Source organism: Thunnus thynnus, chromosome 10, assembly GCF_963924715.1.
Source record: "Thunnus thynnus chromosome 10, fThuThy2.1, whole genome shotgun sequence".
NCBI lineage: Eukaryota > Metazoa > Chordata > Actinopteri > Scombriformes > Scombridae > Thunnus > Thunnus thynnus.
Window position 1 is genome coordinate 16,021,641 of NC_089526.1, and position 13,543 is coordinate 16,035,183.

A 13,543-nucleotide genomic window follows, 5' to 3' on the forward strand; every position below is an offset into this window, starting at 1 on the left:
CCTTCTGACAGTATTCCCTGATCAGCCTGTCTGAGCCTGAGTCAGAAATAATCAAAATATTTAAAATCACTTGGATTACACGTTGGGAGACACACACACACACACACACACACACACACACACACACACACACACACACACACACTTGACTTTACTGTCAAAGCCCCATTACTTTACTTCAGAAAGATGCACATACTTCCATCTACTGTTTCCCTCTCTCATTTGTTCTCTTCTCTCCCTCTCATCCTGTTCCTTAACCAAAACTAATCCCGACTAAATTTCAGGATCTCCCTCTTCTTGTCTTTTACTCTCTCCACCCCCACCTCCTCCACTCCAACCTCCCACTCTTTCTTTCTAGTCTTCTGTCATTCCTGAAGTGGCACTAATCCTCCCCTTCTCTCTGTCTCCTCAGCTCTCTCCTCCCTTCCTCATTTTTTATGATCTTTCGCTACTGGAGCAAAACTAATCTAGGCACCATCCATGGCAGTCTCTTACACTTCCTCCTCCCTCCCCCCTTGACTCCGCCCTGCCACCCCACCCGTGTCCCTCCTCTATCTCTTTGTTGCATCTCCATATCTACAATACAGTTATTCGCCGACTCCCCTCCCCGTTTCTCCGCTGCGCTCCATCTCTGTCGTGTGCACGCTGTGCGGCGAGCGCGTTGGGATGAGAATACATGAGGCCGGAGAGAGGAGAGTGGACGAGATGGATGAGAGAGGAGATGAAGGAGAGTCGGAGGGTCTCTCTCTCTCTCTCAGGCTGTCCATTAGTGGTGGTTTACCACAGCTGTTGTTGTGTTGTTCCCTGTGGTAACACCTCACATACTCCCTGGTTCCTTCCTGCTTAGGCACCCTTTTATCTGACAGGTAGCATGGCAGCAGAGCTCACCGTGCCTCTGTGTGTGTGTGTGTGTGTGTGTGTGTGTGTGTGTGTGTGTGGCCCTCGGTGATGGCAGCTCTTGTCCTTCAGCTAAATCTCGTCTCTTATCTAAACTTCAAACCGTGCGCTTCCCTCCCTTCATCCCCAAACTTTTTTTTTTTTTTCGGTTCCAGAGAGTAGCCAGTATGATTAAAAGGCACTTCCATGTGGGGATGCCCTGTTGTGGGTGTTTGAATTAATTATCAGTGAGAGCACACACACACACCTGCCTCACACTGCTCTGAAGGACAGAGTGGTGACAGTGAGAGGGTCCATCAGGTACGCTGTCATTGCTCCAAGGTCAGTTACCACTGGCCAGTCCCTCGGTCTCCTCTCCGGTGTGTGAATGTGTGTGTTTATCGCCTTAAATTAACCCAAGAACACAACAAACCAGGCAGGACAGATTTAATGACGCAGGAGGCTCTTAATGACATCCTGTTTGTGTGTGTGCGTGTGTGCTTGTTGTCCTATCCTGATGCTATCTCGGAGTGTTGTACATGTTTTGGTTTTTAGCTTTTGGTTATCAGCGTCGTGATGCGTGTGGTGATGTGACGCTTATTTGAACACGATTCTGTCATGAATCACGCCAGAGAAAGGGCTTTGCTGAAAGGTGCTTGAGCCTGTGTTGCATCAGAAAACAAGGCTCTGACTCGGCATCAGCAGACTGGTGTCATGTGAAATCTCCAGCGCCCCGCAGCCCCCTATTGCATCTTTCACCGACTCGCTTCGCCTCTCGCTCCATACTTACCTTTTTTTTTTTCTTTCCTCTGCAACTTCTCCCTAAAACTCCTCCTGTTGTGTTTATCTCTCTTATTCTTCTTGTCGCTCTGCCTCTCCGCTTTTCTCTTCTCCAGCCGTCCTACTGTGAGAAACCATTACAGACCAACTTCCCTCTCTCTCTAATTGATTCCCTTTCTCTCTCGGTCTCTCTTCCCTTTTTTCTGTCGTTCTCCCGCTGTGCGCAGTCCATTGCATTCATTTCAGTTTGCAGAGCTTCACCATTTTCCCCACTTTCTTTCTTCTTTTTTTTCCTCCTATTTCGCTCTTTTTTTTTTCTTTTTTTTTTTTGAAATTTCTTACATCGCTGCCCTCCTTTACCCCCTCCACTCTTGCCCAATACCTTTGTACCCTCTGAACTCGATACACACAAGGACAAAACTCGAGCACAGCCATACACACACTGCTTGCCCAGCCGAGCTCTCTAAGGATCCCGAAACCTCGACGTTCAGAAATTTGACTTTAACCGCATTTGTCGATTTTGCGTTTTCGTCCACAGTTTTTTCTCCTTTTGCAATTTTTGTTTTTCGATTTTTAATGAAGCGCTAACAGCCCAAAGGGGGTTAGCATTAGCTCTTGCGTGTGTAAAATGGCGGCATGAGAAGGAGAGGTGGGATGGTGGAACAGTGTCTGTCTCTGCAGTGGGGCGTTCTGCCGACTGAAGACACACATACACCAGCACGCACACACGTACACACACACACACATTTAGCCATGGTTGTGCACATACAGTTACACATGCTGCATGTTTCTGACTGCAGTGCAGAGACGGCACCGTCCTTGCAGACACGCCACCGTGGACGCCATTTTGTGGCAGAGCTCGCCATGACCAAAATTATGATGTTGACAAAAACGAACGTCCTCAATGTTTAGTTTTTGTTGAACTGATTAAAGCCAGATCAAAACACACATATCACACACAGACGGGTAAACACCAGGCATTCCAACATGAGCACATTTTAGTTTCGAACTGCGGCGTGGCGTTACACACACTAATTGTTAGGGTTCAGTACAGAAAGGTTTTCCCTCAACCAAGTTAATTATAAGTCCAATTTGAAAACAAATTTGTAATTTACATAAGGAAATTCTTTTTTTATAGCTGCCGTATTGTAAAGTTTTCTGCACCCAAAATATGTTTAAGCCTCAAAAGTCTAAAAAAAGCACGTCATCAGATTTATTTTTGCTGCCTGTTAGTTTTGTTAATTGATTTAAAATGTTTGATGAAATTATACACTTTTCTGTTTTTATCGACACAATTTGAACTCGAAAGGATTTAATTAATAGTTGTTGTTTTTTTCGTTAAATTGCATTAAAATATGGGTTGAAAGCATTTTTCAAACATTTTTCAATTAAAAATTAGCACGAGATCATGGATGGATGATCATTTTTTGGGTTGCGTTAGTGGAAGTACAAAGGAGGGAATGTTTCAGTATTGTTCTTTTCTGTTTGCTTTGATTCTTTTTCCCACAAACAAACACACTTGCTCTCACTCTCTCACACACCAACACAGTGAGAGGCCTGGACCCAGCATGCTATTTAATGCTTCGTTAACCCCTAGATGGTCGTTAGTTGCACAGAACCTGGGAGTAATTTAGTGACTCATGTCTGTCAGAGCGACATGTTGCTACGGAGACCTGTAGGTACAAGATGGATACCACGGACAAACAGTGTTTCTACTAAGTCCTCATTTAATAAATCCTTTCTCCCTTCTGTGTGAGTCGACAACAGATGAGTTTGGAGTGGCCCATTTCCTCTCTCATAATCTCAGTCGATCACTGAAGGATGTGGATAGGTGCTAGTTTTCCTGGAAACATCAATGCACGCTTGTCCTCGTGTGTGCTTGTGTCTTATGAGTCTTTGGGGTTGTGGTGTCAGAGGTGGGTTCAAGGCTGTAGATCGATTTAATAACAGCTGCAATTGTGCAGCCTCATCTCTGTTTCCTGACCCTTCTGTCCTTTCTCGCTGATGTTACACTGGCAGTTCCTTTTTTTAACCGTTTCCATTTTTTCCCCCCTCTTTCTCTCCAGCTCTCCCATCCCTCCATCCTTCCCTCCATTATTTCCTTTTAGTCCACCCCCTGCTGAGAAAGTGACGCCCAGACACAAACACCCCCACCCATCCCGTCTCTTTCTCTCCCTCCCTTCTCTCTCTGTCTGACCTTGTTTCAATCTTTCCAACCTTCTTTTTTTCCCCCCCGTACTTTCTCACTCGGGTCTCCACCGCTCTTCCTTTCATCTTCTGTCCACTTCTTGGTTTCGCTCTGTCATTTTGAATTTTCTTGTCCTCCCCCCTCCCTCTTTTTCATTTCCTGTATCCCCTCTGTATAATCTCGATCATTCTTACTCTTCCTAATTTGCATAACACTATCTTTTCCTGTTGCCATGCTTCTCAAGCTCTTTTTTTATCCGACCTTTAAGAGAATTTGCATAGGGGACATATTTAGGGTTGCACAGCCAGTCAGTACTCATTTTTCAAGCGTTAGGCTTTGAGTAATGGTAAATACCTTCCCCTGGTCATTTGTCTGTTTCTTGCTCCTTTTGTTCCACAAAGCAGCAGTTTTATTGAGAAAGTTAAGCATGCAAAAATGACTAATCAGCAACTTGTTTCTTTGCCTCAACTTTATATAAATCTTCTCTCTCCTCTCTCCTATTACAGCATCACGGGGTTCACAACAAGTACAAGGTGAGATGCAACATTTTAAGCTAGATTTTTTTTTTCTTAAGCGAAGGCGTCATTATAACGTCCATGTGGATACATATCTATCTGTCTTTTTTTCTCTCTGCTTCTCTCAAGTTTAAGCACAAATATTCTTTATTTTGCATGAAACGTTAATAGTCATTGTTGCAAATTCAAGAATACAACACATTATATGTATAATGTAAGAGGTAATGTATAGCGAGCAGGTCAGTATTGTGAAATGAACCCCAACAGGGTGATGCAAGACCCCTAAGCCTAATTCTAACCCTAACCCTAAAACAAATGATTACTCCTGGGAAGGCTTTCCACAATATTTTGGACGGTTGGATGAGGTTGAGATCAGTCAAGTTCTTCTACATCAAACTCAGAAAACCAAGGGCCTTCCCCAAACTGTTGCCACAGTTGGAAGAAAACTCTAAAATATCATTGTGTGCTCTAACTTAAAGATTTCCCTTAATTAGAACTGAGGAGTTGAGCCCAAACCATGAAAAACTGTCCCAAGAGTGTCCACATAATTTTGACCATATAGTGTATATCATAGATTTTCATACACATGTCCATCTCTCTTTCAGGAAATGTACCTGGAGGTAGTGTTAGTTCACTGACGCCATCTTTACGTCCACTCCTCCTCCTCCTCATCCTTGTCCTCTTGCTGGCTACCTGACTCCCTCATCCGTCCCCACCGCTGACCTCACACCTGCTTTCCGTGGGATCGGGAGTTATTACTCAGACACCCAATTACAAGTACAATGCAATCAATGCTCAGACAGTGAATGACACAATGCAATCAATGCTAAGTTCCTGCAAATGACACACATTACCTTGTGGCTGTTTACCTGTGAAATTCCAGAAAGAATCAGGTGTCTTGTTGAAAACAATTCTCACAGTGACTCAGGGACAGACACACTGAATCACAGTGATTTATTTCCTGGTATTTTTCCTGGCCTGTTGTATAATTGTGCCACAGAATATTGTGCAAAGAGTGAGGCATAGTCATAAAACTCATATCCCACTCTGCCAAAAGAACAATGAGTCTGCCAGGACTTGTTTTGACAAAGTTTTCTCACTTTTTCATCTCTTGTTTCTCAGTCCATTTCTCATTTTCTACTTATTTTGTTGTATTTACCTCTTTTTGAGTACCTGCCTCCGGTTGAAAAGTGGCCAAATAAACGCATACTACTGCACTGAGTGCCTCAGGTTGGAGGTCAATCAGTTAGCTGGTGACTTCTTACATTTTTTTCTGAGTGTTGACTAATTTTTACATTTTTTTAAACTGCCTCATTTGCACCTGAAAAGAATAAATGTGTCAAATGTTTGTAACTACTTAGATTTGGAATTGAACGCATTTTAGGAGGAACTAGGGAATATTCTGGAATAATGAGGCAGGGCTGCTGCGCCCCCTACTGGGATTAAACTGGTTGGACTGGAGTTGGACTGGGTTGGCTATAAACCCAGAAACTGGACACTCGACTGGCGCTGCATGATAATAATGGGACCCGGGACTGGGTTTGTCCTTTCTGATTGGACCCCCTGTTGTTCTGCCTCTCCACCCCTCTCGCTGGGTCAAAATAACAATTCAGGACAGAGGGACTTGTGGGTAAAGAGCCAGCATCAGCTCATCTCGCTCCACTGATCATACTGTGGACCACTGATGACAGGAGGCTGATTGCCTGATGCTTCTGTTGACCAATCAGGTGTGCAGATATGCACACAAGCTTTTTGTTTGCTGTTTTTTTTGTTGTTGTTGTATTTTGTTATTTGGGGTTGTTTTTTTGTATTTTTTTTACACAGGATCATTGATTTTTAGTTGTTATAGTTAATATATTCTGCAAAAATACGTATATTAACTGTACAATTAAATGTTTTAGTAACAGCTTTACTCTTATTTAAGTGCAAAAGTCTGACAAAATTACTTTTTTCATACATAATGAATATTCTGGATATATATATGTACGTATGTATTGGTTTGTTTTCAATATGCTCTGCTGCAACGCATTCTCAAATTAAATGAATCAGTTGTGATAATTGTTAAATTTTTGCCAGATTATTTTAAACAAATCACTCCAATTAACTGCCATAAATTCAGAAAAAAAATATTATTTAATTTCCATGAATGAATTAACAATTCATTGATTTTTATTTTCTTGAAATTGGAGATAATCTGAGAGTGTATTTTTTGTTGAAATTAAATGAAAGTGTATATATTTATAAAAACACTTAATTATATCCCGATGATATTTGAGTGACTTGGAAAATCTCAGTTGCGGTTTATTTCTCTTTTAAAAACCAGATTGTTAGCACTTAAAATCATTTTTTCTCAAGATATTTGGGTGTCAGAATGCTGTAAATCACACTGTTCATGTCATTTTGTTTCCTATGAACTTCGTTTCCTAAATGGGTGATAAACGTCGATGGTTGAAAATTTGTTAAATAATTTCAGTGATGTAGAATTTTACAATCATGTACTAATAGGAATTTGTTTTTGATTTGTGCATAATTTGTTCTGCTTTCACATTTTAGTGAAGAATGTAGCGTCTTCTGTGAAGAGCCAACTGCAATCTGAGCCTTTTTTTACGCGGCAAGACAACAAAATAAATATGATTGCATTGAAGCGGTTCAAGTCAATCGTCATTTAACTTTGGAAAACATTGATATTTTACACCCCACACAAATACACACTACTTTATTTGTGGAACACACACATCCAGTGTAATACACAGGAGTATGGAGATAAGGAGACTTCAGGGACTTGAAATGACCTTGTGGTGTAAGAGGCCGTTGTAATGTGAGTAACCTAGTGGAATATTGAGCTGAGTTTTTATCTATGGGCAAGCAAAGTCTGATAAGACTCAGATACCCAATAGAATCCCGGTATTATTAGGCCCAGAAGCATCATTGCCAATACATCAACCTTAAAGTAGTCACTGCATTTATTTTCAGTAAACGCAGGAGTGTGGTTGAATGCAAAGCGAGAGGAGATGTTTTTGTTTTAAATATAGAAGTGTACATCCAAATAAGCTGTAAATGCATTTCCATTTATATAGGCTGTAATGTAGAGCCTCTTGTGAAGCCAGAAAGGCAATTTCCTGGATAATAGGGCTAATGCTCCTATTTCATGGTTTATGATCTCTTCTGATGACATGTTTGTCACTGTTGAGGCATGTTGTTATGAACTGGCTTTGATTTTGACCTTCACGTATAAATTCCCAAAGCCTATGTTTTCATTCTTTTTCCATTGTGAATGACGGAGTAAGCATACAGAAATCAGGTGGGGGGATGGGGGGCAGAGCGGTGTACTGTTAGATTTATGTAAAAGGAAAAAGACTTAAAAGCAGCTGCAGTAAACTAAGCCTGAGCCTGTGCGTGTAAAAACTATATGGTTGTTTATTCCAGAAAAGGCGTGCACAGACCAAAGCTTTTATGTGACAGTGCGATATAGTTTTTTTATGTTTCACTTTTGATTCCTGGCTGAAAATGCTTGAGCAATCATACCAAAAAATTACATTTCTCAGATTTTCAATATTTCTTTGTATTTGACAATGTTGATGTTTGCAACAAGTCCGTGTTAAAACTGAACCTCAACTCAACCTCCCAAATAAACATTGCGAGTACCGACAGATGTTGCCATATTATATAGAAGATCATGAAAATCCCACGTCAGTTTCCTCTAAGGCGTTCTGGGACTATGGTGATCGTAAACTCTGGGATGACAAATTTAGATTTTAACTATCTGTCTGAAAGAAAAAAAATTCCATATTGCATACTCATAATACTGCAGCTCTCTTTTCCACAAATGATGACACTGTAATTACACTGTATCAAGTTTCAACACAGCAGGCTCTGTTGCCACAAGTTAGCCTATGTTTAATTGGACCATCGGCTGAATATTAAAGCTCAGATTGCTGGTGTTGATTACATCTTCAGAAATACAAAACACTGGCTATTAGTAGAGGCAAGTAATGCTTATTTCCCCTGCAGTATTACCATTGTCCTTAGAACAAATAATTTATATATGTGATTTGCAGTTGTGCAGGACATATTTTTTAAAGGACACACTGTTCATAGTTATCCTGTAAGAGTATTTATTGATTAAAAAATGTATTTTAGTAACAGTAAATCAAATCTGGTGTATTTATCATAATCATTGCAACATGTCTCTCCTTTCTTTTCAGTGTTCAGTGTGTGCATGTCTTGCACGCATGTTTTTCAAGCCTTTCCTTGAGTTTCAGATGGATGTTCACACTTAAAGAGCTTCTCAGTGTGTAATCAACACCTTGATCAGTAGCGACACTCTGATCATGAATCCTGACCAGTGTATGTTTCACATATTTCAGGGAGCGAGGTGAACTGAGGTGAAGGGGCGTCCCTGCTGCAGGAAGTGTCCTGAATATTTTTGAAAATAAATGCCTCAAGATCACAGTCTTTGAGATAATTTGTTTCAACATTTGAATTCCTTTGTTGGCTTTTTTTCAGCATCCATAGAAAATAAGCACTTTATCTCCTCTGAGCTGTGGTGATATAAGGCCATGCGGGCTTTCTTTTGGGCATCTTGTCCTGTTTCCAGAAGCCTTCATCAGGTACACAGACTGTGAAGACTGGTTATGACCCATTTATTTATTGGGACCACGTACAGTGTTAAACATAAATTTTGCCATTCGTTGTACTTTACCAGAGTTAGCTTATAGCTCATAGCTAATTTTCATCTGCAGTCCCTTCAGCAGGTCACAATTAAAACATACAACTGAACAATAACAAACAGTACAAAGCAAAAAACACACAGGACAAATAAAACAAAATACAAAGCTACACACAATAGCACATCACATATACCCACAATGTCAAATAGAAATTAATAATGTAAGTTAAGATGCTGTATTTAGTTTGGTGGAGTTATTCAAGGGATTCTTTACATTTTTTGTTATCAAAGTACTGTTTTGACTGTTTTCACCTAGGTGGGTCTATAAAGGTAATTGGCCATAGCTAGTTAGAGATTTCATAACTGCTAAAACTTAAGCTCTGTTAATCATTTCAGCTCACTAATCTAATCTTTAGTAGTCAACTCTGCCCATAACTGAGGCCACATCTGCCAGCCTCCAAACAGGATCTCCCTTGCATCAGGTTTGAAATCACATGATTTCGCAATCTCACAGCTCTGAAAATAAAACACTGCATTGTCTAGCATGACGGAGCAGAAGCTCTGTGAAGAGGAAAAGTGTTTTGCTGTTGGGTGTCACCTCACCCAGATGTCTTTAAGCATCATTATTGAGTGTATTCGCTCCTCAAGATAACGTCTCAGCTGTATTATACAGTCCTGTAAAAGAGCTCCTAACAATATCAAGATCAAGGACTGTGTTGAAGTCTCCAACAATCAGCAGCATTTCACTTGACATCTCTTGCAGATATTGCGTTCACTTTTTCCAATGCTTTATAATCAGATACAGTATATATTTCCCAGGGTGAATATTTGATCCTTTATGCAGTCAAGAGTAAAAAACTGACTTAAGATGTTAAATCTGTGTGGTGGGTTATAACAAGCAGACCTCTACTTAAACGCCTTTAGATTGTTCAAAATTCAGTCCAAGAATATCCTCCCTATTTATTCTGGGAGGTTTCACTTCACTTGTTTTCCATCTGACAAACTACTGTAAGAAGCATTTTGAATGGCCCTCACAGCTGACCAATAGTTAGACCACACTTTGCTCCAAAAGATCTCATATAAACAGACTGAAACAGTGGTTGCTGTGCCACCAAAATTATCAAATCTATTGCTTTGTATAATCAATATTCATGTAGTAGTACCGTAATGAAGGCTTATAAATCAATGTACAGATACAGATCAATCACAAACCCTAGAGTTATAAAGCTGTAGTAAAGTAATTATTGAATTATTAATTATGGCAGTTTAAAAGTTTGATGTTATGCAGCCCAAAACTAACAAACAATTACAGATCTTTGGAATTTAAGTTTCATAATGTCACCTAAATAGCACAAATAGGAAAATAATTTGAAATCGATGAGTCTATTGAAATAACAAATTTGCAAATGTATCCACTGATTCCTGAAGATGCAACATTCTAGGAATATTTTCCTGAATGCTGTTTGATTTTTTTTAATCTCTAAAAAACTGCATAATTTACAATTAGAGTTATGTCAGCAGCACAAACAAGCCCAAAGGTGTTGTTCAATATTTTTTGTGCATATTGGTGAGACTTTGAGTTATAAAAGCTTCTGAGGATTATCATTGAATAATTATGTAGCCTTGATAAATCAGTGTGCTATTTAATTTCCAGGTTATGATTAATAGGATTTTTATTTCCTCTCTGACTGTGAGCACAGCTTGTTTGGTCTAAACAAAGTCTGAACAGCTCTGCATGTCACACTCTTCTTTATAATCTTTAAATGTGTCAGGTAGCCAACACAATGCTATAATTATTTCCGCTGTATCCTCACAATGCAGGCACTTTCAACATGTCATACAAATAGTGATAAATGTGGATGGACCGAGCGAGAGCACTTGTCAATAGATGAGAGTATGATAGCCTAATATCACACTTCTCCTTCACATCCGATCATTTCTAATTTCTTTCACCGGTGAAACCCAAGCTCACTCTGAAAAACATTGCAAAAACTAACTTTTAATACTAAAAGATGAGCAACGTGTAATCTAAAGGAGGTAAACACAGATAAACATTATTTCCATGCTTGATTTTGAATATTTCACATTGGTTTGTACATAAAATAGGTGTCAGAAAAAGTCACGGAGGAACTTTCTGAGTGTTTAAAATCCAGTCATAATCTTTAAAAACAGAAATCAGTTGACATTGGCCGGGCCTTTCTAGTGTTAAACATCTCTTATCTTTCTAACACCCTGCACCATGTTTAAGTTATGGCTGTTGAGTGCAAATGAGCTCCAGATGAGTTGAGTTGAGCTGAATTTTCTCATCAGTTTTCAGCATGCCGGTTGAAGCTTCACAGACACTGGCCCTTTACATTAAAGCGAGCCCACTGTGTGAAAGGCATTTCTGAATGCATCCCATGTGTGCCAATACGAGCAGGGGGTCTTGGTCCTGTGTACCGGACTGCAGGCTGTGACAAACTTAGGATTATGAGACTGCCTTTTATTTCAGCACGCCACAACCAGACACAAACGAGCTAAGTCAGTCACACTTCACATGGCACCAAGCAAAGCAGTCTCCTTCCTCATGCTCCCTCCCTCCCACTCCCTCTCTTCCTTTCTTTCACTCTTACTTTCATCCACTTTTAATGTGTGACACTTTGATACTGAACATCCTATTTCCCGTGTTCTGGTTGGTTGGCTTTACATGCAGATGGGTTGGTAATTTGCATAGACTCAAAGGTCTTCTCTCCTGATGCTTTCTGACAACGGAGTGTCTATTCATCCTCTGTGTTAAGCATCCCTCCCAGGACATCGCCTGAATTGCTGTCTCATGTTGCTTCAAGTCTTGTTTTACACTGCAGGAACTGCTGAGGAATTGGATTAGGAACGTATTCCTTTAGAGAGAAGCATCACAGTCACATCTGAGCATCTGAAATGGATAGTTCACTCCGATATCAAAGCCTATCACATGTTTTTGCACAAAGTCATGCCGAGTGTGTAACAGTGATCTTAAGTCACGCTGAGTCCATATCACACATGCCGTTAGCTCAGTGTATTCTGTTATAAGTTAGAGTCTCACCTGGGAGATTTGAAGAGAAGCACTGGGGTGTGTTGAGAGAGCAGCAAGGAATTATGGGCCTAAAACACAGCTCACTTCTTCTTATCCTTACATCACCTTAAGTGGCTGCTGTGATCATTGCTTCCTACCAGTCGAGCCAAAATCTGAGAGGCAATTTGGTTTAAATTTGCACAGGAGGGGAAAAAATTAACCACATTTTATTCCTACTTGTTTCATTTTGTCTCAGATGATACAAAGGTTGCTGTATCAGTTTTTTGTTTGCAGTTTTGTAGATTTCAAACAAAACCTGTTTCAAAAAAAGAGTAATGTGAAATTGAAAAGAAAAAGATATAAAAAAAAATGCAGTTGAGGATCACAAAAAAAACCCAACTAATTTTAGTCCAGATACTTTAAGGCCCCTGGTAGTCAGTACCAATATCCTCCCCACTATGTCAGCCCAGACTTTGATAGGTAATTTTTTCTGACTCACTCCTCCAGGTCAAAATCAAAACATCATTTTGAAATTCATAAGAGGAACTGAACAAAAACCCAGAGTTATAGTACACAGGAAAGGCTGAGACAGGAAGGAAATAGTGTTATGACTAGACGGTGATACAGTAGTGAAGCCAAAACAGACACCAGTATGAGGGATGAAACCGGCAAGTGAGAGTGATGGAATGACAACTGAAAGAGGATGAAGGTGAAACTGTGGAAGACAACAGAACAAAGAACTTTGGGGAAAAAATACCATGCAAATGTCAAAATCAATATGCTTCTTATCCCTGTAGTGACAGCAAATGTAGTAGTGGAGGAAGTATTCAGATAATTTACCAAAGTACAGAACATTTCAAGACTAGAAATACTCGTCCCACATTCAAAGCTTTACTTAAGATAAGGACAAAGTTATTAAAAGTAACATGTACTTCAATTAAAGTACTATTTATGCAAAAAAAATAGTCCCTGTTACTGGCATATGTACATATTACATTATAATATAGTTAATACTGATGCATCAGTGTGTAAGTACCATTTTACTGTTGTAGCTGGTTGATAATTTAAAATACTTTAATATACAGTTATGTAGTTTAATCTCAGGGGTCATGAAATGATTAATGAGGTTGGAAAGAAGAAAAAAAAAATCTGTAACATGAATTTGTGTTAATTTTGTGGACTTTTTTCCATAACTTTTGAAATATTGGATAACTCGACCTCTTTGGAACTCAAACAGTTGATGTTAATGAAACCACCTGAGAAGTTTAGAGGGGGAATCATGTTTTGGTGGAACTGCTGATAACTCATGGACACCTGAAATGTGACGAGGAGCACCAAGTAGACATTGCTTATTTTGTACAGCCAAAAATTTTGGGAACCACTGGTATATTATTTAACTTATTATTTTATTATTTAATGTCTTTAAAATGTAGGCTATATATGTTATAATCTTATCTTTTTTGTAGGTAAAATCCTCATCTGGA

At 39.6% G+C, this 13,543-nt stretch overlaps 1 protein-coding gene across 1 annotated transcript in view; it reads left to right on the plus strand.

Annotated features, from left to right (window-relative positions):
* si:dkey-246i14.3 (ephrin A4) overlaps positions 1–7,003 on the plus strand; it is a 32,936-nt gene extending 25,933 nt beyond the window's left edge. The window contains exons 4-5 of the mRNA XM_067601451.1: positions 4,351–4,377; positions 4,965–7,003. Of these exons, the coding sequence (XP_067457552.1) occupies positions 4,351–4,377; positions 4,965–5,056 (119 nt within the window). The 3' untranslated portion in view covers positions 5,057–7,003. The remainder of the gene's footprint in view (positions 1–4,350; positions 4,378–4,964) is intronic.
* The last annotated feature ends 6,540 nt before the right edge of the window (positions 7,004–13,543 follow it).